The 24,035-nt window shown below is 40.5% G+C and overlaps 1 protein-coding gene across 4 annotated transcripts in view; it reads left to right on the forward strand.

Moving 5' to 3' along the window:
• LOC126473633 (uncharacterized) overlaps positions 1-24,035 on the forward strand; it is a 128,517-nt gene that overhangs the window by 62,849 nt on the left and 41,633 nt on the right. For all 4 annotated transcript variants that reach the window (XM_050100816.1, XM_050100817.1, XM_050100815.1 and 1 more), the window contains exon 3: positions 13,400-13,601. In XM_050100816.1, the coding sequence (XP_049956773.1) occupies positions 13,400-13,601 (202 nt within the window). The remainder of the gene's footprint in view (positions 1-13,399; positions 13,602-24,035) is intronic.

The following is a 24,035-nucleotide window of genomic DNA, read 5'->3' on the forward strand; positions in this document are numbered from 1 at the left end:
TGCATTACTTGAATGTCTTTGTCAAGTACTAACTGAACCTTGTACCCTGTACAGTGTTTGTCATGCTTTAGAGTTCTCCTGTCCAAATCAATAATAATTACACTGCCTTTATCATTTAAAATACATTTACCTTTGGAGAAGTCTATAATGCAGTCCTTCTCGCTCATAATATCTATTCCTAATATGCAATTTGTCACAAGGTTTTGTACAACCAGGAATGGCCATTGTACGGTTCCATTACCTATTTTAACGTTTACAAAAACTTGCTTCGTAACCCTATATGACTTATTACCTAGTGCAGTAGTTATTTTACAGTTTTGGGCAGGAAACTCAGGCACAGGTTCCAATTCACACATCTTTTTATAGAAATTAAAAGACAAAACGCTCACAGCTGCACCTGTATCTAGGATAATAGTAGTTGGAATCCCACCTACTACACCAGTAGTAGATGCTAAAACAATTTCATTTGTGTTTAAACGACATTGTGTACTGTCTTGTAAAAGTTCATCTGATATATTGTTATTGTGGTTGTATCTTATAAATAAAACAGGTAGTTTTTGTTTAGAATTACTCGGCATATCATTATTCTGTTGTTCAAGTGTGGTGTCAAATAACTGATTAACATTGAAGTCGCCCCCCAAGAATTCTTCAGCCACGACCTGGGGCAAAGTAGTGACTGTTTCTAGTTTGTTGGATTAGCATTTGTACTAGGTACTGACACAGATTGAGGTTGTGCATCAGGTGTCATTTCTATTATATTCACATTCGGATATTGCCTATTATGATCTCCAAACTTTTGCGGTTGTTGTTGCTGTTGCGCATTATAACTTACCTGTCGGTCGTAAGGTATGCTCCAATTTTGACCTGGTGGCTGCTGTGGTAAAGCAGAGTTTGAATGAAAGTACTGATGGTTACGAGTCCAACCCTGATGCTGTCTTGGCTCGTAGTTATTATTATTTCTATTTCTGTTTGTGTTTTTGTTATTACCTTTGTATCCGTTGTTACCGTTGTAGTTATTACCGCGGTGCCTTTTGTATGGATTGCCGCATGAAATGTTATTACTGTTGTAACTATTGTTTGTATTAGAATACGCGTGTTGATTTTGATTTCCGTATTGAGACGGCATGTGAGTTTGCTGTTTTTGCTGTACCGCGTATCCAACTGTGGGCGCGCCAGAATTGAGTTGGCAAGCCTGCATGTTTTGCATACCCCTAGTGTAAACATTGTGGCTGCTGTTTTGCCGCGCGAAGCGCTGATCTTCAAGTAACATGTCAACCGAATCTAAGGCTGTTAAAAAATAATCTGAATCGTCATCCGGGATATGTAGGAGTTTTTCTTTAATGTTGAAAGGCAATTTGGCCTTCAACGCACGGAGTATATCACGCGTTGCGACTGGTTCGTCTAAAAAATGTCCCATGTTCAAGTATTTTTCAAAATATCTGCGTAAGTTACCATTTTTACTGTTAAAAGTTTCAGGTTCTAAAATTTGTCTTCTGAGTCGCTCCTGGACGGATTGCGACCAGAATTTGTTCAGAAAAGCACGCTCAAACTCACTGTACGTGGTACATATGTCAGCTTGACTGTATGCCCAGACAGCTGCATCGCCTTGGATGTAACCGACAATATCTGAAATCTTTTTCCGGTCACTCCAAGTGCGTGGAAATGCGTTACTAAAAGATTTAAGAAAAATCACCGGATGAATGGTTCGTTTTTCTGGGATAAAAATCTGAAATTGCCTGTGTTTCATTAAGCTTTCATCTTCCTTCGCATTGTGATACGGATTTATTCCACTGTAATTACTGGTATGTTCAGCTGGCGAGTAATTACGATAATGTTGCTGTGGTTTACCATGATAATAGCTTGTGTTTGTGCTTCCACATCGCGGTATGTGTTGTAGTCGTGGTGTGTTTTGTTCTTGTGTATTTGTCGTGTGCGGAATGTGTGTATCATACTCGAATGTATATTGGTTTCTGAACTGTACATTTTGACTGATATTTTCGTTACATTCAGACTGTAGTTGATCGGTGAATTGTCTCATGGGTGCAGTAACGGATTGTACTGCGTCACTGATCAGCTGTTTGTTATTAGTAATGTATTGCGCTACGGAGTCGTGCACAATTGTTGGTAAATTTTCACGTAAGCATCTATCAAATTGTTTGTCTTTGTTCTCAACCCAATCATGAAATTCTTTATTAATATTTTGAAAATGAGCTGTGGCATCTGATTGTAAGATGTCAGTCAGGTGTTGTTCAACATTGTCAAATTTATTCTGTACGTCAGTAATTCGTTTTTCAAGGTTGTCATGTACTGAAGGATATGTTTGAATTTGTTCAGTAAGAACTTCACACGTGACATTAAGGTTTTTTACTTGTGTCTGTAAAAGTGCTACGTCAGTTGTAGTCTTTTCTTGTCTCGTATTAAGCTGGGAAAATTTAGTACTGAGTTCGGTCATCTGTTTGGTCAGCGTGGCGTCTATAAGTTCCACACGTTTACACAAAGTGTCATTACCTATCTTGATTGCTATGAGATCAGATTTGATTTCGTCATTTTGTGTTTTTAACTGTTCATTTTGTGTCTCTAATTGTGCCTTTAAGGTTGCCATGTTTTCGGCGTTCTGTTTCCTTATGGTTGCCATATTTTCTGCGTTTTGTTTGATTAGCATTTGTAACATGTCGGCAATGTTTACCGTTTGCAAGGTCTCTGCCCCCGCCGCGTCATTAGACGTGACGTCATGCATTAACATGGGCTCTGATTGAGATTTTGAAATTTTTGTAGTGGACGGCCTATCGTCAAAATTTTCGTCAACACTTGCGTCAATGTTTGATGAATCGTCACTACCGGTTGCTGTCGTAAAGTCATTTTCTAACACTTGTCTCACGTCCGAGTCGGATTGCGCCTGAATAGTACGTCCTTGCTGTTCCATTTTTGCGTATTGTTTTCTAGTTATTACCATGCCACACGTGATATATGTTTCAAGAAAATTTTTGACACTGATTTTAAAATAAAATGTAGTTGAGCATGAATCGCTCGTAGCAACAATGGCTGTCTGTTAATTTAAAAATATAAACTGAATTTGAGATTATTGGTAATGGCTGCTGGCCATGTTACATGATATCGTACAGAAGTCGGCCATATTGTACACTCGTGTATTGGTATTGTTGCATACGTTATTGTTTAGGGAAAAGTACTGAGAATGAAATTTATCACTGAAACTGTTATGCGGAAAAGAAACACTACAGAATTTACTGAAAAGCTAATACACTGAATTATACGTCTGGTCAAGCCTGCTAATGCAAAGATGCTGCGTCTTACCTTATTTTGCTGGAAGTTTCTTTGCGTCTTCCAGCAAAATTTCAGAATTGGAAAATATCTTCAGATTTTGTTATCTCTTATACATTGACGTCCAGGTCCAGAAAGTTGATTTTTTACATGAAACAAAGAGAACAATGTAACAAATGACAAAATAACAAGTCCGACACGCAGTCGCCAATATAAAATAAATAAAATAAATAAATAAAAAATATATTGTTATTTTAAATATGTTAATTATTCTATCTGTATGATGGTGATTGTGATTGCAATTGTATTTGCTTATCTGGAACGTATTTTTTTTTTTTTTCACATCTGTCAACACCTGTTTTCTTTGGGCCGAACTATCAGCTTAATAAGTCACAGCTGCAAAATACTAACACGAATTCTTTACAGACGAATGGAAAAACTAGTAGAAGCCAACCTCGGGGAAGATCAGTTTGGATTCCGTAGAAACACTGGAACACGTGAGGCAATGCTGACCTTACGACTTATCTTAGAAGAAAGATTAAGGAAAGGCAAACCTACGTTTCTAGCATTTGTAGACTTAGAGAAAGCATTTGACAATGTTGACTGGAATACTCTCTTTCAAATTCTAAAGGTGGCAGGGGTAAAATACAGGGAGTGAAAGGCTATTTACAATTTGTACAGAAACCAGATGGCAGTTATAAGAGTCGAGGGACATGAAAGGGAAGCAGTGGTTGGGAAGGGAGTAAGACAGGGTTGTAGCCTCTCCCCGATGTTGTTCAATCTGTATATTGAGCAAGCAGTAAAGGAAACAAAAGAAAAATTCGGAGTAGGTATTAAAATTCATGGAGAAGAAATAAAAACTTTGAGGTTCGCCGATGACATTGTAATTCTGTCAGAGACAGCAAAGGACTTGGAAGAGCAGTTGAATGGAATGGACAGTGTCTTGAAAGGAGGATATAAGATGAACATCAACAAAAGCAAAACAAGGATAATGGAATGTAGTCTAATTAAGTCGGGTGATGCTGAGGGATTTAGATTAGGAAATGAGGCACTTAAAGTAGTAAAGGAGTTTTGCTATTTGGGGAGCAAAATAACTGATGATGGTCGAAGTAGAGAGGATATAAAATGTAGGCTGGCAATGGCAAGGAAAGCGTTTCTGAAGAAGAGAAATTTGTTAACATCAAGTATAGATTTAAGTGTCAGGAAGTCATTTCTGAAAGTATTCGTATGGAGTGTAGCCATGTATGGAAGTGAAACATGGACGATAAACAGTTTGGACAAGAAGAGAATAGAAGCTTTCGAAATGTGGTGCTACAGAAGGATGCTGAAGATTAGATGGGTAGATCACATAACTAATGAGGAAGTATTGAATAGGATTGGGGAGAAGAGAAGTTTGTGGCACAATTTGACCAGAAGAAGGTAGGACATGTTCTGAGGCATCAAGGGATCACCAATTTAGTATTGGAGGGCAGCGTGGAGGGTAAAAATCGTAGAGGGAGACCAAGAGATGAATACACTAAGCAGATTCAGAAGGATGTAGGTTGCAGTAGTTACTGGGAGATGAAGCAGCTTGCACAGGATAGAGTAGCATGGAGAGCTGCATCAAACCAGTCTCAGGACTGAAGACCACAACAACAACAACATCTGGAACGTAGACGTTTAATTATTCGGTATCAGACGCTTGACAATGGCTTTTTCGTAAAGGCAATGTTACTCGTAGTTGACCGTGAAATAAAACTGAATAATCGGACTTCGTAATTAAATCGTTTCCAAAGACTGCTGCGGTAGGTACGGACTCATAATCTAAATCTCAATATTACAATAATTTGCCAGCCATGCCAATACGTCGTACAGAGGTGATTGTCTACTAAACATAAAAAGGTTACACAGTTAGTTAAATCAGATATATTCAATGAATAAGCCTACAGTTCATAATCCTACTTACTTTTATAAATATAATTCTTTACAGAATCGAGTGCCTAGTGTGGTCGCAACTCGCAGTATTCTTCTATAACATGAAATATGGCGGTGTGCCAGACAATAAAATAAAATACGTGCTTCTCGCACCACTTCTACCAGAGCTCTCTATTCTTAATCAAACATAAGAGTAACGTAATTGTGCTTCTGTTTTATCAGCGACACAGCGCTGCAGTTGTGTGCCATAGGCTTTATTTATTTGTCACTGATTATTTATTTAATTATTATATCGCGTTTCCGCGGAAACTCACGCTCGGCATGCAAATGTGCCTTTATAACTTCAAAAGTAGTTTATATATCAGAAAAATTGTGTTGGTTGCTGGCAGCTTGTGCACTATGTACTCATGTATTTGTCAAAAGAAAAGTCACATAATACTCACTAGACATGGCCTGCACCTCAACAGGTATGGGAAGGGGAGGTTGGCAAAGCTTATACGTGACAGCATAGGTGGGGTTGGTGGGATCACTCGTGGGAAAATTCCTGCAGTAGTGGGTGTTAGAGCTGCACCTTTTTTAGATTGAAGTCAGCTGATAGGTATTCCTGCTTAAGGGAAGTTTCTCTAACAAGGGAATCACTTTTGACAAAGCTTAGGTATCCGAGTAATAAGGGAATTAGTATATTTCATCAAAATATACAAGGTATTAGAGATAAAGTTAGTGAACTGCTTATAGATGTTGACTCTGAAATTATTGGTATATCTGAACACTTCTTAAATAAGGAGATAATTCAGAGGCTTCCTTTACCAGGATACAGGTTGGCTGGCTGCTTTTCGAGGAGCTCTTTGCAGTGTGGGGGAGTAGCCATGTATGTGAAAAACAGCATCCCATTTGAGTCAATTGATGTGTCAAAGTACTGCACTGAAAATGTCTTTGAATGTTGTGCAGGTGAGGTTAAATTTAATGGAGCTAAACTTGTAACTGTTGTTATTTATAGATCCCCAGACTCCGATTTCACAACATTTTTGCTAAAGCTAGAAGAGGTTCTTGGTTCACTTTATAGGAAATACAAAAAGTTAGTTATATGTGGTGACTTCAATATTAATTGTATAAGTGATTGTGCAAGGAAGAGGATGTTAGTAGACCTCTTTAATTCATATAATCTTATGCAAATCGTATTCTTTCCAACGAGAGTGCAAGGGAACAGTAGAACAACCATAGACAACATTTTTGTTCATTCCTCATTACTAGAAGGGCATTCTGTTAGCAAAAAGGTGAATGGCCTTTCAGATCATGATGCGCAAATTTTAACTTTAAAAGATTTTTATGCTGCAACATGTGTTAAATATAGTCATCAGCTGTTCAGGAAAGCTGATCCAGTTGCTGTAGAGACCTTTATAAACCTTATAAAGGAACAAGAGTGGCAAGATGTTTATAGTGCTGATACAGTAGACGATAAATATAATGCTCTTCTCAAGACTTTTCTCATGCTCTTTGAAAGTTGCTTTCTGTTAGAACGTTTAAAACAGGGTACTAGCACTAACAGGCAGCCTGGGTGGCTGACTAGAGGGATAAGAATATCTTGTAGAACAAAGTGGCAATTACATCAAAACGTTAGAAACAGTCAAAATCTAAATGCAGCAGCCCATTACAAACAGTATTGTAAGGTGCTTAAAAATGTTATTAGGAAGGCAAAAAGTATGTGGTATGCAGATAGAATAGCTAAGTCTCAGGATAAAATTAAAACCATATGGTCAGTCGTAAAGGAAGTTGCTGGTCTGCAGAGACAGGTCGAGGATATAGAATCAGTGCGTAGTGGGAATGTCCGTGTTACTGATAAGTCGCATATATGTACAGCATTTAATAATCACTTTCTGAATATAGCAGGTGAACTAAATAGAAACCTAGTCCCAACAGGGAATCATATAGCGCTCTTAGAAAAAAGTGTTTCGAGACTGTTACCTGAAATGCTCCTCCATGATACTGACAAGAGGGAGATTGAGTTAATAATTAAATCACTAAAGACCAAGAACTCTCATGGATATGACGGGGTATCTAGCAGAATACTGAAGTATTGTTCTATGTATGTTAGCCCAGTTCTCAGCCATATCTGTAACTTTTCCTTTAGGAGTGGTCGGTTTCCTGACCGATTAAAGTACTCGGTAGTGAAGCCACTTTATAAAAAGGGAGACATTGATAATGTTGACAATTTTAGACCTATTTCTATGCCATCGGTGTTTGCTAAAGTTATCGAGAAGGTTGTATATACAAGGTTACTGGAGCATTTAAATTCACATAATTTGCTGTCAAATGTTCAGTTTGGTTTTAGAAATGGTTTAACAACAGAAAATGCTGTATTCTCTTTTCTCTGTGAGGTTTTGGACGGATTAAATAAAAGGTTGCGAACGATAGGTGTTCTCTTTGATTTAATGAAGGCTTTTGACTGTGTTGACCACAAAATATTACTGCAGAAGTTGGACCATTATGGAGTAAGGGGAGTAGCTTACAATTGGTTCACCTCTTACTTTAAGAACAGAATGCAGAAGGTAATTCTCCGCAATATTGAGAGTGGCAGTGATGTTCAGTCCCAATGGGACACTGTTAAGTGGGGCGTTCCCCAAGGGTCGGTGCTGGGGCCACTGCTGTTTCTTATTTAAATAAATGATATGCCTTCTAGTATTACAGGCGATTCAAAAATATTTCTGTTTGCTGATGACACCAGCTTGATAGTGAAGGATCTTGTGTGTAATATTGAAACAGTAACAAATAATGTAGTTCATGAAATAAGTTCGTGGCTTGTGGAAAATAATTTGATGCTGAATCACAGTAAGACTCAGTTTTTACAGTTTCTAACTCACAATTCAACAAGAACCGATATTTTGATCAGACAGAATGGGTATATTATAAGCGAGACGGAACAGTTCAAATTCCTAGGCGTTCGGATAGATAGTAAGCTGTTGTGGAAAGCCCATGTCCAGGATCTTGTTCAGAAGCTAAATGCTGCTTTATTTACCATTAGAACAGTATCTGAAATAAGTGACAGTTCAGCACGAAAAGTAGTCTACTTAGCATATTTTCATATGCTTATGACGTATGGTATTATTTTTTGGGGTAATTCTTCTGATTCAAAAAGGGTATTTCTGGCTCAAAAACGGGCTGTTCGAGCTAAGTGTGGTGTAAGTTCGAGAACCTCTTGTCGACCCCTATTCAGAAATCTGGGAATTCTGATATTGCCCTCACAGTATATATTTTCTTTAATGTCGTTTGTTGTTAGCAATATTAGCCTATTCCCAAGAGTTAGCAGCTTTCACTCAGTTAATACTAGGCAGAAATCAAATCTGCATGTAGAATGCACTTTTCCTTGACTCTTGTGCAGAAAGGAGTGCAGTATTCTGCTGCATCCATTTTCAATAAGCTACCACAAGAACTCAAAAATCTTAGCAGTAGCCCAGACTCTTTTAAGTCTAAACTGAAGAGTTTCCTCATGGCTCACTCCTTCTATTCTGTCGAGGAGCTCCTGGAAGAGCTAAAAAATTAAGCAAATTCCAGTGTTACATTGTTGATTTTCTTCATTTAAACTTACGACTTGTCACCTGAATATGTTTTTTTTTTATATTTCATTTTATCTGTTTCTAATATCGTGTTATAATTTTATGTATTGACTCGTTCCATGACCATGGAGACTTCTCCTTAATTTGGTCCCACAGAACAATAAATAAATAAAATAATAGATGTAACACGATATCAAACATAGTAGAACCAACCTTTTATTGGCAGCCACCGACAGAGCTGGTTTACACAGTTCATCCCCATCTTACACATTTCTTTCAAGAGGCCTACTTTTTTCTGAGGTTATTTATGAAATTGGTGAAGGTATTTTAAATCTCTTTTAACTCCAAGGAAATGCGTATTTTTGTCACCAAAAATGTTTCATTTATTTGAAATAAATTAATATCAGTGGTTTTAATGAAACACGCATACCGTGTGGCTTGCTTTCTCCATCTAAAAACAGTTCATTACAAAAGATGTTGAGGTTAGTACTAAAGATTTTTGCTCACATCAGGAAATGCCATCTGCTTGCAAGGTTTTTTTAAAGATATTTCCTAGTTTACACTATTGTTTCTTGTACCGTAGCTACAAAGACAGATTGTTAACTTACGTCTTAATTTTCACCCTTGAAATCTCAAAATTTGTCAGGGAAAATGCTAAAACTTGTCTGGAAATCAGGGAATTTCACTCAGGGAAACTTGTGGCAACCCCAGTCTGATACATCGCCATGAGTCCCTCGATCCTTACCGACCAACCGACACATTTCTTTGCGTTGTCCTGCTTCTGTAATTGTAACCTCTTCACATTTTCAACTGTGCGAATCCGAGCAAAGGAGATTGCAAAAAAGGTGACAGTTGCTAGGATATTAGGTATAAAACCTAACATCCGAGAAGAAATACGTAGTCTTAGAATCTATAAATTTCGCTACCACTTTGCGCAGTGGACAGTGACACCGTGTAGCATTAATTGTCAATTCACGAGCCTAAGTTCGAATATTCGTGCGAGTTGCTCTTTCCGTGTAGCAGAATTAGTGTAACTCCGTTTTTCTGCGCAAATCTGTTTCCAATCAGTTGCATGTCGAACAGCACCCACTCGGCAGCAGTAGTACCTGAAAAACAGCATTCGGTGAAATCAAAAAAGTGTATGAGCACTTTGCAAAGTGTCAGTTGCACCCAAATAGTACTACTTTTACTGCAACAACAAAAGTAAAGAACATTAACAGTTTGTGTTACAATCGCCCGGTAATGACGACAGTCCTGTACTGTGATCTTGACAGACCTCTTAGCCACTTGTATGCATCGTGACTAAAATGCTTGTAATGTAGTTGAGAATTCAGTTTTTTATACAGATAACCTCCTCAATTCTCATATTTACTATTGTAACTCAAAGCATTAAACTTACTAAGTATATTGTTCACTCTCAAAATTATATACAAATCAACTTGAATCAGTCTGTAGTTTGCAGTTGTAGTGTACAGAATGTAATTATAATACTACTGCGACTCCCTGTTAAGTTACAGCTGTGTGCCGGAGTGGTACATTACCTTTCACGGGCAAGTGTTCTGCCTACTGAACAATCCGAGCACGACTCACGACCTGTGCTCACAACTTTACTTCTACCAGTTCCTCATCTCCTACCTTCGAAACTTTACACAAGTTCTGTGACATTCCTCGCAGTCTCGACACTCCCTAAAGAAATGATCGTACCCAGAAATGGCTCAGCTGTTGCCTAAAACGTAGTTTCTGCAATGAATTTTGATTCTACTGTGGAGTGTACACTGATAAGCAACTTTCTGGCAGGTTCGAGTCTTGGTCAGCCACACACTTTTAATCTGCCATTAGACTTCAAATTGGTGCACACTGTGCTTGAGGTTGAAAATTCATTCAGAGCAACAAAACCACACAAACTGAAAAAAGAAAAAATAACAAATGACAATAAATTAAAAGCACATTTTGGTCTTGCTGAAACTTTCTCGGCAGCAACAGTACTTAAATACCAAATTACATAAAACTGCAATAACAGTCCAACACGTTTTCATTAAACAGTCTCAGAATAATTAATTATGTTGAAAGGCTCATCTCTACTTACTTTTTAAAGAAAAATTCATTTATGTATTGTTAATAAGAAACAGTGATACACGTTAACTCTAAGAACAATAATGCGAAAGAGAGATCGTGTTTTATTATAGTTTACTTGATCTGTCTCATATATGAAATTTTTCAACATAAGAAAAAGCAGATACATATGGCTAAATTGACAGTGAAATTAGTCTATTCTTAGTACACATATACAGAAACAATTATTGCTACACATGATCTTTGTCTTGTCATGACAACTGTATCACCTCTGGAATTAATTCACAGTGGACAACTGGCAGATTCTGCATCTGATATACCCATGACGCGCATAATCACAGGTGATTGTCAATAAAAACAAATAAGATAGTTAGAATTTTGTTTAAAAACAAAAGTATAAAATTTGTAGCTGATGTTGTTGTTTGTGCCTGTTACTTATAATTGACTTTGTAGAAGGTTCTTGTAAAATAAGTACAAAAATGAAAGAAAAAACTTTAGTAGACAGTCTCCAAAAATTTGTGCTATGCACAAAGGAAAATAAAAACTGTATTTGAATTTCAGCTCCATCTCTAGTGGCCTCATTGTCGACAGTAGGTTAAATGCTAATCTCCCTTGCTTCTTTTGTTTGACTACTACTACTACTACTACTAGTAGTAGTAGTAGTAGTAGTAGTAGTAGTAGTAGTAGTAGTGTTCCAGCAGTAATTGTTCCTATTCATTAAAATGCTTATCATTATACAGTCTAATTTTGGAAGTCTAAGTATCTCAAGTGCTATCAACATTTAATATGGTTTAGCGTTCCTTTACCTTTTATTCTTGACAGTTGTGCCTTTATGTGCTTGTTGGATTTCTGATCCATCTGTTTTAGCATTGCTATTAAGAACTGTTACACCACATTTTTAATCTGTACCAGATAACTTGTGAGATATCAATTGCATTAATGTGTATTTTCTTCACAAAACTTACGTAGACTTGTTAAGTCAAACCTACTCAGTTCAATAAGCCGTGTCCAAAATGGCTCGGAAAGAATGATGGAGATTATAATGTCTCCTTGTCTAACAACCTTCAGTCGTTTCAACCTACGCTTTGGTTTTCAGCACTTTTATTCTCACATTGCAGACCCCCCCCCCCCCCCCCCCCACACACACACACATGCACAGGAGTTGTGTTGCGTCACTGGCTGCCTCCACAGGCACAACAGTTGCCGATGCGCGTGGTTCTGATGCAGAATCGTGTCTTTCTCAACTCACAATGAAGTATTGACAAATCTATATTTGTTCATGATAGGAGGTCACATGTTATGACAGGTCGGTGTAGCAAGCACGTTATTATAAATGTTTTCATAGAAATAAAGTGGTGATGGCTAATAACTTGTAGTTCGCATATTTCTGTACTTCGTGGACCCGATGCCCACAATAATCCTGACAAATACCCAGGGAGACCCTCAGCCAAGATACAGACCTCATAAATGCCTTGTTGTTGTTGTTGTGGTCTTCAGTCCTGAGACTGGTTTCATGCAGCTCTCCATGCTACTCTATCCTGTGCAAGCTGCTTCATCTCCCAGTACCTACTGCAGCCTACATCCTTCTGAATCTGCTTAGTGTATTCATCTCTTGGTCTCCCTCTACGATTTTTACCCTCCACACTGCCCTCCAATACTAAATTGGTGATCCCTCGATGTCTCAGAACATGTCCTACCAACCGATCCCTTCTTCTAGTCAAGTTGTGCCATAAGCTCCTCTTCTCCCCAATTCTATTCAATACCTCCTCATTAGTTATGTCATCTACCCATCTAATCTTCAGCATTCTTCTGTAGCACCACATTTCAAAAGCTTCTATTCTCTTCTTGTTCAAACTATTTGTTGTCCATGTTTCACTTCTATACATGGCTACACTCCATACAAATACTTTCAGAAACGACTTCCTGACACTTAAATCTACACTCGATGTTAACAAATTTTTTCTTCTTCAGAAACGCTTTCGTTGCCATTGCCAGTCTACATTTTATATCCTCTCTACTTCGACCATCATCAGTTATTTTGCTCCCCAAATAGTAAAACTCCTTCACTACTTTAAGTGTCTTATTTCCTGATCTAATTCTCTCAGCATCACCCAACTTATTTCGACTACATTCCATTATCCTCATTTTGCTTTTGTTGATGTTCATCTTATACTATCCTTTCAAGACACTGTCCATTCTGTTCAACTGCTCTCCCAAGTCCTTTGCTGTCTCTGACAGAATTACAATGTCATCAGGAACCTCAAAGTTTTTATTTCTTCTCCATGGATGCCTTATAAAGGTGAAATTACTACTATTAATGATCCTTCCTTCCCATCAACATCAGAACCACTGGTTTTGAAAGTTAACATTTGTGCTGATATGCCCCCCCACCCCCCCCCCTATTTTTGTGCTTGTGTTTGTTATTGTTTGGTTTTCCTATCTGTTCACTTCTGGTTTCGCACGGGACAGCACTTCGATTGTGGGTGCTAAAATAGACTGTCACAGTGTGTTGACAAATTCTCTGTCCTGCCAGTCGGAGATACTATTCAGGAGTGAACTGTCGACATATTGCTATTCCACAGGGTCTCGAGGCACTGCAACTCGGAGAACTGTAAGAGCGGCAGGACCGAGCGGGAGGCGATGCGTATCTTCCGCAGTGCCCGAAACCTGCGTAAAGTATACATGTGGTGCGCCGTCAGCCCCCACGTCATCAACGTGCTCTGCGACAAATGCCGGAGACTCGCAGATCTCTGCCTGCACGCCGCCCAGAAGCTCGGCTATTCGGTAAGTGTTACATTCTTTTTATTAAAAGATGGGAAATCCGGGATTGAGTAATGACAAGATTGCTATTGATAGATTGCTATTCACCGTATAACGGAGATGCTGAGTCTCAGATAAAACAAAAAGTGCTGAACAAGTAAACTTACAGCTGAAAGGCCTCCTTCTGGATTACACACACACACACACACACACACACACACACACACACACACACACACACACCGCACATGCACGCATGCAAATAGAACTCACATACATGCCCACTGTCTCAGGCTGCCGAGGCCAGATTGTGAGCAACTGCATGTAATGGGAGAAACAATCTGGGTAGAGGGGGTGAGGATGAGACTGGATGGGAGGGATAGCACGTAGAGGTGGGGGACACTAAAGTGCTGCTTGTGGGAACATACAGGAATGAGGAGGGGAGATGGTAGGGCAGCTAGGTGCAGCCGGGGTGTTAGACAGAGAGCGGAGAGTTGGGGAGAGGGGGGTGCGGGAAAGGAGAGAAGTAAAAGGACTGTGGGTGCATTGGTGGAATAGAAGGCTGTGTAGTGCTGGAGTGGGGACAGAGAATAGGATAGGTGGGTTAAAGACAATTATCGACAGAGGTTGTGGCGAGGAGAGTTACGAGAACATAGGATATATTGCGAGAGTTCCCAGCTGTGCAGTTCAGAAAAAGCTGGTGGTGGTAGGAAGGAACCAAGTGGCACAGGCTGTGAAGCAGTCATTAAAATGAAGAATGTCGTGTCGGACAGCATGCTCGGCAACTCTGTACCACCTCTACAAAAGCCTCCGAACCTCCCACACGTCGCCTCATAGCTGATAAACCCTGCCTTGCTAATGTTGTACTTTTACCCCACCCTCAAAAACTCCCTTCCACCACCGTCTGGAATTCAGAACCTAAATAGACCCGAAACACAGTCGTGATCTTTCCTCCGAAAGACTTAGCCCCAGAAAGTCCTTTCTGAAGGACTTACCTCTTGCCTGGTTCCAAAGTTCAGTCCTGCTGGACTTTTTAAGGAACTTCTCTCCTTCTCCTGGTCTCTGCAGTGGAAAAAATTGTTTGCTACCGACCCTACCCACCAGACTCGACCAAAGACTAATGTCGGACCTGGCCGACTCAGTTCCCTCCCATTGCCCCCAACTCACCCCCTGTTAACTTCCCAGAATTTCTTAAGCTCGGACCTCGCTTCACCGTCATTCCCCAAATTCCTCGACGTGTAAACTAACTTTCCATCTGGAGAAAGAACTCAATCCACCATGTAAAAACTGATCCTGACCTTGCAAGCCTACCTGCTGACAAAGGCTCCACCACTGTGGCTTTGAACTGCAAGGATTACGTGGCAGAAGGGCTCCACCAGCTGTCTGATTTGTCCATCCACAAACCGTGCCACATTGACCCTGTTCTAGAAATCTAGCAGGGTCTCCAGACTCTCCTAAAATCTTGCACAACCTCTCCCCAGAGTCTCAGTCTCTCTCTCTCTCTCTCTCTCTCTCTCTCTCTCTCTCCCTCCCTCCCTCCCTCCCCCTCCCTCCCTCCTCCTGCTCCTCCTCCTCCCTCCTCCTCCTCCTCCTCCTCCTCCTCCGATCCCCCCCCCCCCACCACTCCCCCACTCACTGCACTCCTACTTTCTATATGCTCCATGAACTGAACCACCCACCGTTACTGTGCCCCCACTGAGAGAATCTCTGCTGTTGTAGACCAACACCCTCAGCCTATTACTTACAACCTACACTCCTATCTTAAAGACACCGACCATTTTCTCCTCAGACTCTCCACAGTTCCTTTACTGCACGGTGCCTGCTCGTCACTATTGGTGCCCCCTCCCATTACACTAACATTCCTGATGCCCACAGCGTTGCCAATACTGAATGCTACACCTGAAAAATTCCAGATCTACAACCTCCTTCCTGTCACCCTGACCGACTTTCATCTGGTACTCCTCAACCCGACAAGCCACCTTCCTCGATATTGTCCTCCACCTCGAGCGCTGCTACTTCGGCACCTCTAACCACACGGAACTTACCGGCCACGAGCAGTACCTCCACTTAGGCACAGCTGACACCCGTTCCGTACAGAGAAACCCCTGTCCCCTTTGAACAGCCCAGCCACTCCCGGCCGTCGCATCTGTAGTGACGAGCAGTGCCTCCCGCTGACGCCTTCACGGACCGACCTCGTGCAGAAACAGATATCCCGTGCCTTATTTCTCCGGTCAGCCGCCACCTTCCGGAGTCCCGCTGTCCGACCGCAGAGGACCGTTCTTCTCGTGACTCGGTGCTGCCCACGACCGGAGCAACTGAATCGCATTCTCTGCCGGGGTTTCGGCTACCTCTCGCCGTGCCCCGAGCTGAGGAACATCTTGCCCACTATCCCTCCCAAGCTGGTATTCCACTGTCCACCGAACGTACGCGATATCCTCGTCCGTCCCTAGACGGCCTCTGCTCCCTACCCTACGCCTCTAGCTCGTATCTGTGTAAAAAAAAAAAACGAGATGTGAGACCTGTTCCGTATGTTCTTCCATCACCATCTACGTACTGAGATGGTGGCGCCGCGTATAGACGTACTACTCGACAGATCCGCGGAAAATTAGAGTTTTTAAATCCTGTGTGTGTAAAATGTAGTAAGAAGGTGAGAAATGGTGTTAAATTATGCCCACGGTCCCAAAAATGGATCCGTCGACAATGTTTAAATACTTTAGAAGAAAGAAATGCGACTTGCGACTGTGGGAATGTGCACTGTAGTTATCGTGATTTATTGTTTTTGCGAAAAGAATATCGAGAAGGCTGTGTGACTGCTTCATTAAAATACGATCTTGTCAGCCAAACTGTACGTACAAAGCTTGAAAAAGTGATAGGAGTCAATTCAGAGTGTAGTGACACTTTTTTAAATGGGCCAAATGATAACTTCATATGGCCTAAAAAGTTCCCTCGTGTTAACCGTAACGAGAAAAACTTCAGTCTCCCAGTGGCAAAAAACCTGTGACGAGTCTAAAAGATGTGAAAATAGCGAAAGAAACAAAGTACTTTCACCAAATGCAGAGTTTAAAAACCAGTCGAGTACAAAGTCTTGTAATAACGAGCGAGGAAGTACCGGTACTATAATTTTCAGTGAACATACGTATTGTGAGAACGTGACGAACACAAGTAAGAAGAACAAAGAAGATATTTACATGCTCTCAGACAGTCATGGAGAGGGCTTAGCTGGTATCATGTGTAACACGCAAACTGTGTTTAAAGTTAGTGGAATGACAAAACCAGGGGCTCCCTTGAGTGAAATTCTAAAACACTGTGAGCATTTTTTGGAGCCCAGAAGAAACTGTTTAATAATCGGGGGTGCTAATGACGTTTATAGGAATGAGGGTAAACTTCCCACAAGAGCACTAAGAAGCACTCTACAGAAAATTACAAATGTGAACTTCTATACTGCAAGTATACCACAAAGACACAATCTGATGTAAAAATCTTGTGTCAACAAAGAAATCGCTGTTACTAATAGAAAATTTGAAAAAATATGCCGAAGCTTCCCGAATGCCACACATGTGAATGTACCGTCTTCAGAAAGAAGTCATTTTACCAGCTACACAGAAATAAACTTGGAAAAGCATTCATTAGTCGAGAAATACTTAATGCAGTGTTAGCAGTTGAAGACAAGAATATCCGTACCATACCACTACCACCACCCATCACAGCAACTGAAATTCTCTAACATAAAAATGAAACTAATTCACCGGCAACAGATCCAGCACTAGAATCTTCACTTGCCACAAAAGTAGCTGAGGCAAATAAAGCCTCCACAACAGCTCCAACAGTATCAGAAACAGCTACAGACTATACAGCAGCATCACTAGCAAGAAATGTGCTTACGGCCAGCGAGTCGCATCAAAGTTGCGACACATACAGAAGAAAGAAAGACGAGATGGACGAAACCTCTGTCCCTAAAGGATTTTTGGTACCCAGCCTCAATATGAAGAAACCGTTGACACTGGACAATACAAGGAAGAGGTCCTCTCAACCAAGTTGCAACATCTTAAAATTACTTAGCCTTAATATACAGTGTCTCAAAAATAAAATTCTAGATCTCGAGATTGAGGCCAGTGAATATTGTGTTGATTGCATTTGTAATCAAGAGCACTGGTGCAAAAATTATGAATTAGAATACATTAATATTTCCCCATATACCTTGGTTGATCATTTTTATAGGAAGGAAGCCAAGAATGGGGGTGTCTGCATTTATGTAAAATCAGATATTAAAGTGAAAAACAGACCCGAAGCTGAACTCCTGAGCATAGAAAAACATTTTGAGGCAACAGCAGTGCAAATGAGTGTAAAAAATAGGAAAATAACAGTCATGTCAGTGTATAGATCACCATGTGATGACCCAGAATTTTTTTAAGTAGACTCAAGAACTGCTGAGCTTCTTACATGATGAGAAGACATCAGTAATTGTATGTGGGGACTTTAATGTCAATATGTTGGTAGGTAGTTCATTTAAAATTAAATTCCTCAATATTTCACATAGTTTCAACCTATATTCTAACATAAACAGTCCTACAAGGGTAACAAACACTTCAAAAAAGTTTCATAGATAATATAATTTCAAATATAGAAAGCCCAGATACAGAAGTTTTGAATATCGACCTAGGAATATCTGATCATAATGCACTTATTATTAAAGTGCTCACAGTTCCAATACATACAAAAACAGTACATCACATGTATAAGAGAATTTTCTCTCCCGAAAACTGCAACCAGTTTGGTATCACACTGACTAACCAATCTAGGGCAGAAGTATTGTCACAAACTGATACAGATGCTCTCTCTCTTTTCATGACAGATTTTGAGATGTGCTTTTCAAAAAGATTAGTTAAAATCAACTCATCTAGCCATACACACACAAATTCTTGGTTCATGTCTGGCATTAAAAACTCTTCCAAGACTATGAAAAGACTAAACACTGAAATGAAAACCAATACCGACATTACTTTTAAAAAAATATGTTAGTAACTACAAAAAGGCATATAGAAGGATAATTAACCTAGCAAAAGTATTAAGTAATGATAGACTAATAAGGAAATCAGACAATAAATCAAGGACCACATGGGAAATTGTTAAAAGAGAAATAGGAAAAAGCTCTAAAGACCAGGATATTGTACTTAAATCTAGTGATAACATTGAAATAAAGAAGGAAGTCTTGCCCAATTACATTAACAACTACTTTCTAAGTGTACCTGACAAATTAAGCAAGAGCCTTACCAAACAACAGCACCAAAAGTAGTCAGTAGCATGATAAGAAGTCCCACTAATACATATGAAATATTGAAAGTAATTAACAGTATGAAATCTAAAATGTCTGCAGGACTGGATGAAGTGTCAGTGACAATAATAGAAAAAGTCGGCTCACAAATCTTGGAACCACTGGTAGATATTGTCAATTTATCATTCAGTGAAGGTGAGTTCCCCAAAAGGCTGAAAATTTCTAAGGTTAAACCATTATTCAAAAATGAGGATACGCATAAGATAGTGGCCCCCTATTATTCCTAATCTATATAAATGACATTGAAAGGCCGAACAGATCATCAAAAATTATGTTATTTGCAGATGATACAAGCATAATTATAAGTGATGACAGCAAATCCTTATTCAGTACAGCTGAAAAAGTTGTGAAGAGGGTGCAACAGTGGTTTTATGTAATAAGACAGACAGAAAGTCTGCTGTACAAAATTTTTGGGCATGTACATTGATCAACACTTGAGCTGGAAAGCCCGTGTCACATACATATCCAAACAAATTCAGTTCAGCATGTTTTGCACTGAGAATAATTTCCAGAGTTTGCAGTGCAGAGTGTACAAGATTAGTGTATATGGCGTATTTCGATTCTATTATATCCTATGGAATAACATTGTGGGTGCAACTAAATGTCGCTTGAGAGAGGTTTTTAAATTACAGAAAAGGGCCATTAGAATTATTACACACAGCTCTCCACAAACACACTGCAATCCCTTGTTCATGCCGCTAAACATACTTACAGTACCATCTTTGCACATATTAAAAAGCATACTGCATACAAGAACACACTCGAGTAGTTTACGTGTAAATTCAGATCTTCATGACTACAATACACATATCTGTAAGAATCTGCATGTAGAAAGAACAAGGAAAACAAAAACTCAAAAACATGTGAGCCACTGTGGATTAAATTACGGTGAGGCAAGGTTCGAGCTTAAGAAATTCTGGGAAGTTAACAGGGGGTGCTCTATAATGCTCTGCCACACTGCATCAGGCGAACAGAAGATGAAGGAAAATTTAAGTCGGAATTAAAAAAGTATCTGCTAAATAAATGTTTTTATAGCATAGAGGAATATTTTGAATCCTTAAGTCACTAACTGATAGTTGTATTGTCAATATCATGTTGTTCTCATTGTCAATTCTATGTCTCCTTTATACTCTTTTAACTCTAAATTATGTGCAATATGTTTTCGAAAATGTACTAAATATATATAAATTCATCACATACGGTACATGTTAAAGGAGCATGTTTTAATTTTCAACATATTATACAATGTTAATTTTATGTGTTTGATAGAAATTTGTAATATTCTGCTGTGCATATCCTGGACAGTATTATGACATTTCCTATATCATGTAAATGATGCAAAGGATGATAATAAATGAAATTCCGGTCACAAGCATTACCTAATCCCATCGAAGGCAGGGCTACCTGTGAAACCGATCGTGTGATTTATGAGCTAAGTCGCAACCACTGTGCTGCTTTCTAAGTAGGCACGACAACTGTCAGGCCGTCTGTGTGCACGAACCACTAGCGGCAAACTGTGTCCTTCCTAACAGTACCAGTTTCTCTGAATTTTGCAGGTGGTAACTCTCCCTGCAATACATCCCGAGTACCAATAACCCTCCCAGGCTGAAGCTTCATTAGTTATTGCCCATTGTCCTTCACCCACCTGTCCCCTTCCTCATTACCCCTCAGCACTGCACTTCTTCCTTTTCCACTCTCCTTTCCCACCCCGTGCCCCTTCTCTAATCTGCCGACTGCACCTAGTTGCCCTCCCCTCTCCCCACTCTAGTACCTCCCGCTGTGGAAGTCGAACACGCACCAGAACAAATGGACGTGGTCAGCCCGTAGAGGGCTCCATGTCCGCGGCGGCTATTCCGCGCAGCGGCTCTCGCGCAGGAAGGGTACCACCGCAGACAGCGGCCAATAGCCGCTCTCTCCGGTTTCGTGTACAGGTACCCGCTCTGCCCTAGTCCGGCCAGTCTGGTACTCGCTCTGGATTTCGTTTCTCTCTCTGCAGTACTGCGTTCTGGTCATTGCTCATTGTTGACATTTGCCTGGCTCTGGTTCTGAGTGGATTTACTGTCGGTGTTTGGTGTTGTGGTTTCTACAAGCCCCCATTGTTTATCTCTTCCTCGTTGTGTCGGTCATAGTCGGTCGTGGTCGGTTGTTGTCGGTTGTCATTGGTCTGTCGTCTGACTCGTCCTCGTGTTTACCCGGTGTTGCGTGCTCCACCGCCGGCGGCTTCCCCACCTGGTGGCTCCGATCTGCAGCCGAAGGCGTTCCCGCAGTTGGTTTTGGTTACTACACCCAGCCTGTCCCTTATGCTCCCACAAGCAGGACTCTACCGTCCCCCACTTCTATCCTGCCATCCCTTCCCATTCCTGCCCCCAGCTTACTCCCACCACCCAGATTTTCTCCCATCTTGCACAGCAGTAGCTTGCACCCTGGCCCAAGCAGCTCGAGACGGCAGTCGCGTGCGAGTGAGTTGCGTGCGGGTGCATGGGATGGATGAGTGTGGGAGTTGTGGGTGTACTTCAGAAGGGGTCAGTGAACTGGCAGCCACCAAGTCTTGTTTGCTCAGACTGTTAGCTTTCTCTTCACCTTTCCATCACTTTTCCTGTGCTTGCAAATACTCACATTGGGTATTAGGAGCCGAAATAACCAGCTTGGCATTGCTTCTGTATAAATAGGTTGCAGTGTTGTTTTGTGGATGAAACAGTTTCTGGTTGGCTTATTAGAGATATCTGTGGCATTGTTTTTTGCTTGCTTTAATTGAAACTGCTGAAATCCGTATCACTAAATGGCTGACACGATAATGGTCCCCATTGCAGATTGGCTGCGTAATAGCCTACAGGGGCAACAAACAATTGATTTTCGGTACTTCATATAATTACTGTCTGACCTTAAAAGAAAATGCTGTCATAATATACCCATTGAGAGGTATAATCCTAAGTCAAAGATTTAATGTAATAAAACAAGTATTACAGTTCAAAATTGTGCACATCTTGAGGCTGCATAACACACAGCACACAAATTACCCAGACTGTATACTTACACACACACACACACACACACACACACACACACACACACACACACACACGCACACAAAATAATGAAAGGAAAAAATTTCATCACTTATCACATTTTCACTGTTCATGCAGTGAAACATCCACATCAGGCATTACTCTATTACTTCTTCACTACTAACTCTATTTTCAACATGTTTTGCAGACAGTATCCACACATAGCACAGATAGATTAGGAGATATGGTTGTTGATGTCTTCAGTCTGAAGATTGGTTTGATGCAGCTCTTCACACTACAGTTATTCTGTCCTGTGCAGGCTCCGTCATTTTGAAATAACTGCAATATACAGGGTGTACATAAAGCCCAAAAACACTTCAAATAATTTATTGCACAAGAACTAAACATTGTACAGGTATCATACATATGTAATTTTGAAGAGAAAACCTGAAAGTTTTTTTCACATATACCGCCACAGCATAGTTGGGTAATTTGCCGATAGTTGGCACTAGTCGCAAATGTGGTGAGTTCAGGTGCAGAGCGAGCTTTCTTTCTGTCGGAGTTTGACAAAAACGAGTGTGCTACAGCTGTTCGACAGATGTTTAGAACCGAGTACAGTAAGAAGCCACCGACAAGGAAGGCTATTTACCGCTGGCACAGCAAATTCGTTAAGACGGATTTCTCGTGCCCGGCAAGACGAGCGGATGTCCCAGTGTGGGTGAAGTGAATGTGGAGCACATATGAGGGACATTCGTAAGCAGTCCAAAGAAATTGGTAGGTCACGCATCCCGTGAACTCAAAATGGCTCCGATGACAGTGCGGAAAGTCCTGTGACAGAAGCTGTCTGTGAAACCGTTCAAATTGGAGTTAGTGCAGAAGCTCAATGGCGACAACAAAGATGAGCATTTTGAGTTTTGTTCACAGTTGCAACAACTGAATGAGAATGCGGATGGCATTGTTGATCGCTAAATTTTTAACAGTGAAGCTACTTTTCACACTGATGGGAAAGTGAACAGGCGTAACTGTCGAATCTGGGCTACAAAGCATCCACACAAATGCATTGAATTTGAGCGTGATTCCCCAAAGGTAAGTGTTTTTTTGTGCCTCGTCATGTCGAAAACTGTACGGGTGATTCTTCTGGTCGAGAGCACTGTCACTGGACATTCCTACCCGGACATGTTGCAGCGATGGCTGATGCCTCGAATGCAATCGGACTTTCCGTTCATCTTTCAGCACGACGGGGCTCCACCCCATTTTCGTCGTGAAGTTCGTGGGTACCCGAACACGGAGCTATCGCATCGATGGATCGGCCGTGCTACAGAAGGGGACAGCTGTTTCACGAAATGGCCTCCCTGATCGCCAGATCTCACTCCGTGTGACTTTTTTGTGTGGGGACCATTAAAGACCTGGTGTATGTACCTCCTTTATCACGTGATGTAGCAGAGCTCTGGGAGAGAATACGGGAAGCGACTGCCACAGTCGACTATGCCGTGCTGGGACGGGTACGGCAAGAATTTGATAACCACTCGTGGTTTGCACATCGAATTTTTGTACAAAAAACTTTCATAGTTTCTCTTCAAAATGCAATATGTATGACATCTGTACAATGTTTAGTTCTTGCACAATAAATAATTGAAAGTATTCCTGGACTTTATGTACACTCTGTATGTCCCTTTGACATCTACACGATTACTCTGCAATTCACAATTAAGTGCCTGGCAGAGAGTTCATAGATCCACACTTAGGCTACCACTCTACCGTTCCACTCTTGAAGAGCGCGCAGGAATAACAAACCTAAATCTTTCTGTGTGAACTCTGCTTTCTCTTATTTTATTATGATTTTACCCCCAGTAGTTCCCTCCAGTAATAAACTGGTAATTGCTTGATTTTTCAGAATGTGTCCTGTCAACCATTGAGCTCTTTTAGTCAAGTTATGCCACAGATTTCTTTTTTCCCCAGTTCTGTTCAGTACCTTTTCATTAATTATATGATCTATCCGTCTAATCTTTGGCAATCTTCTGTAGCACCACATTTCAACTTCCTGACACTTATATCCATGTTTCATGTCAACAAATTTCTCTTCTTAAAAAACTCTGTTCCTGCTATTACCAGTCTACAGTT

Source organism: Schistocerca serialis, chromosome 4, assembly GCF_023864345.2.
Source record: "Schistocerca serialis cubense isolate TAMUIC-IGC-003099 chromosome 4, iqSchSeri2.2, whole genome shotgun sequence".
NCBI classification, from domain to species: Eukaryota; Metazoa; Arthropoda; class Insecta; order Orthoptera; family Acrididae; genus Schistocerca; species Schistocerca serialis.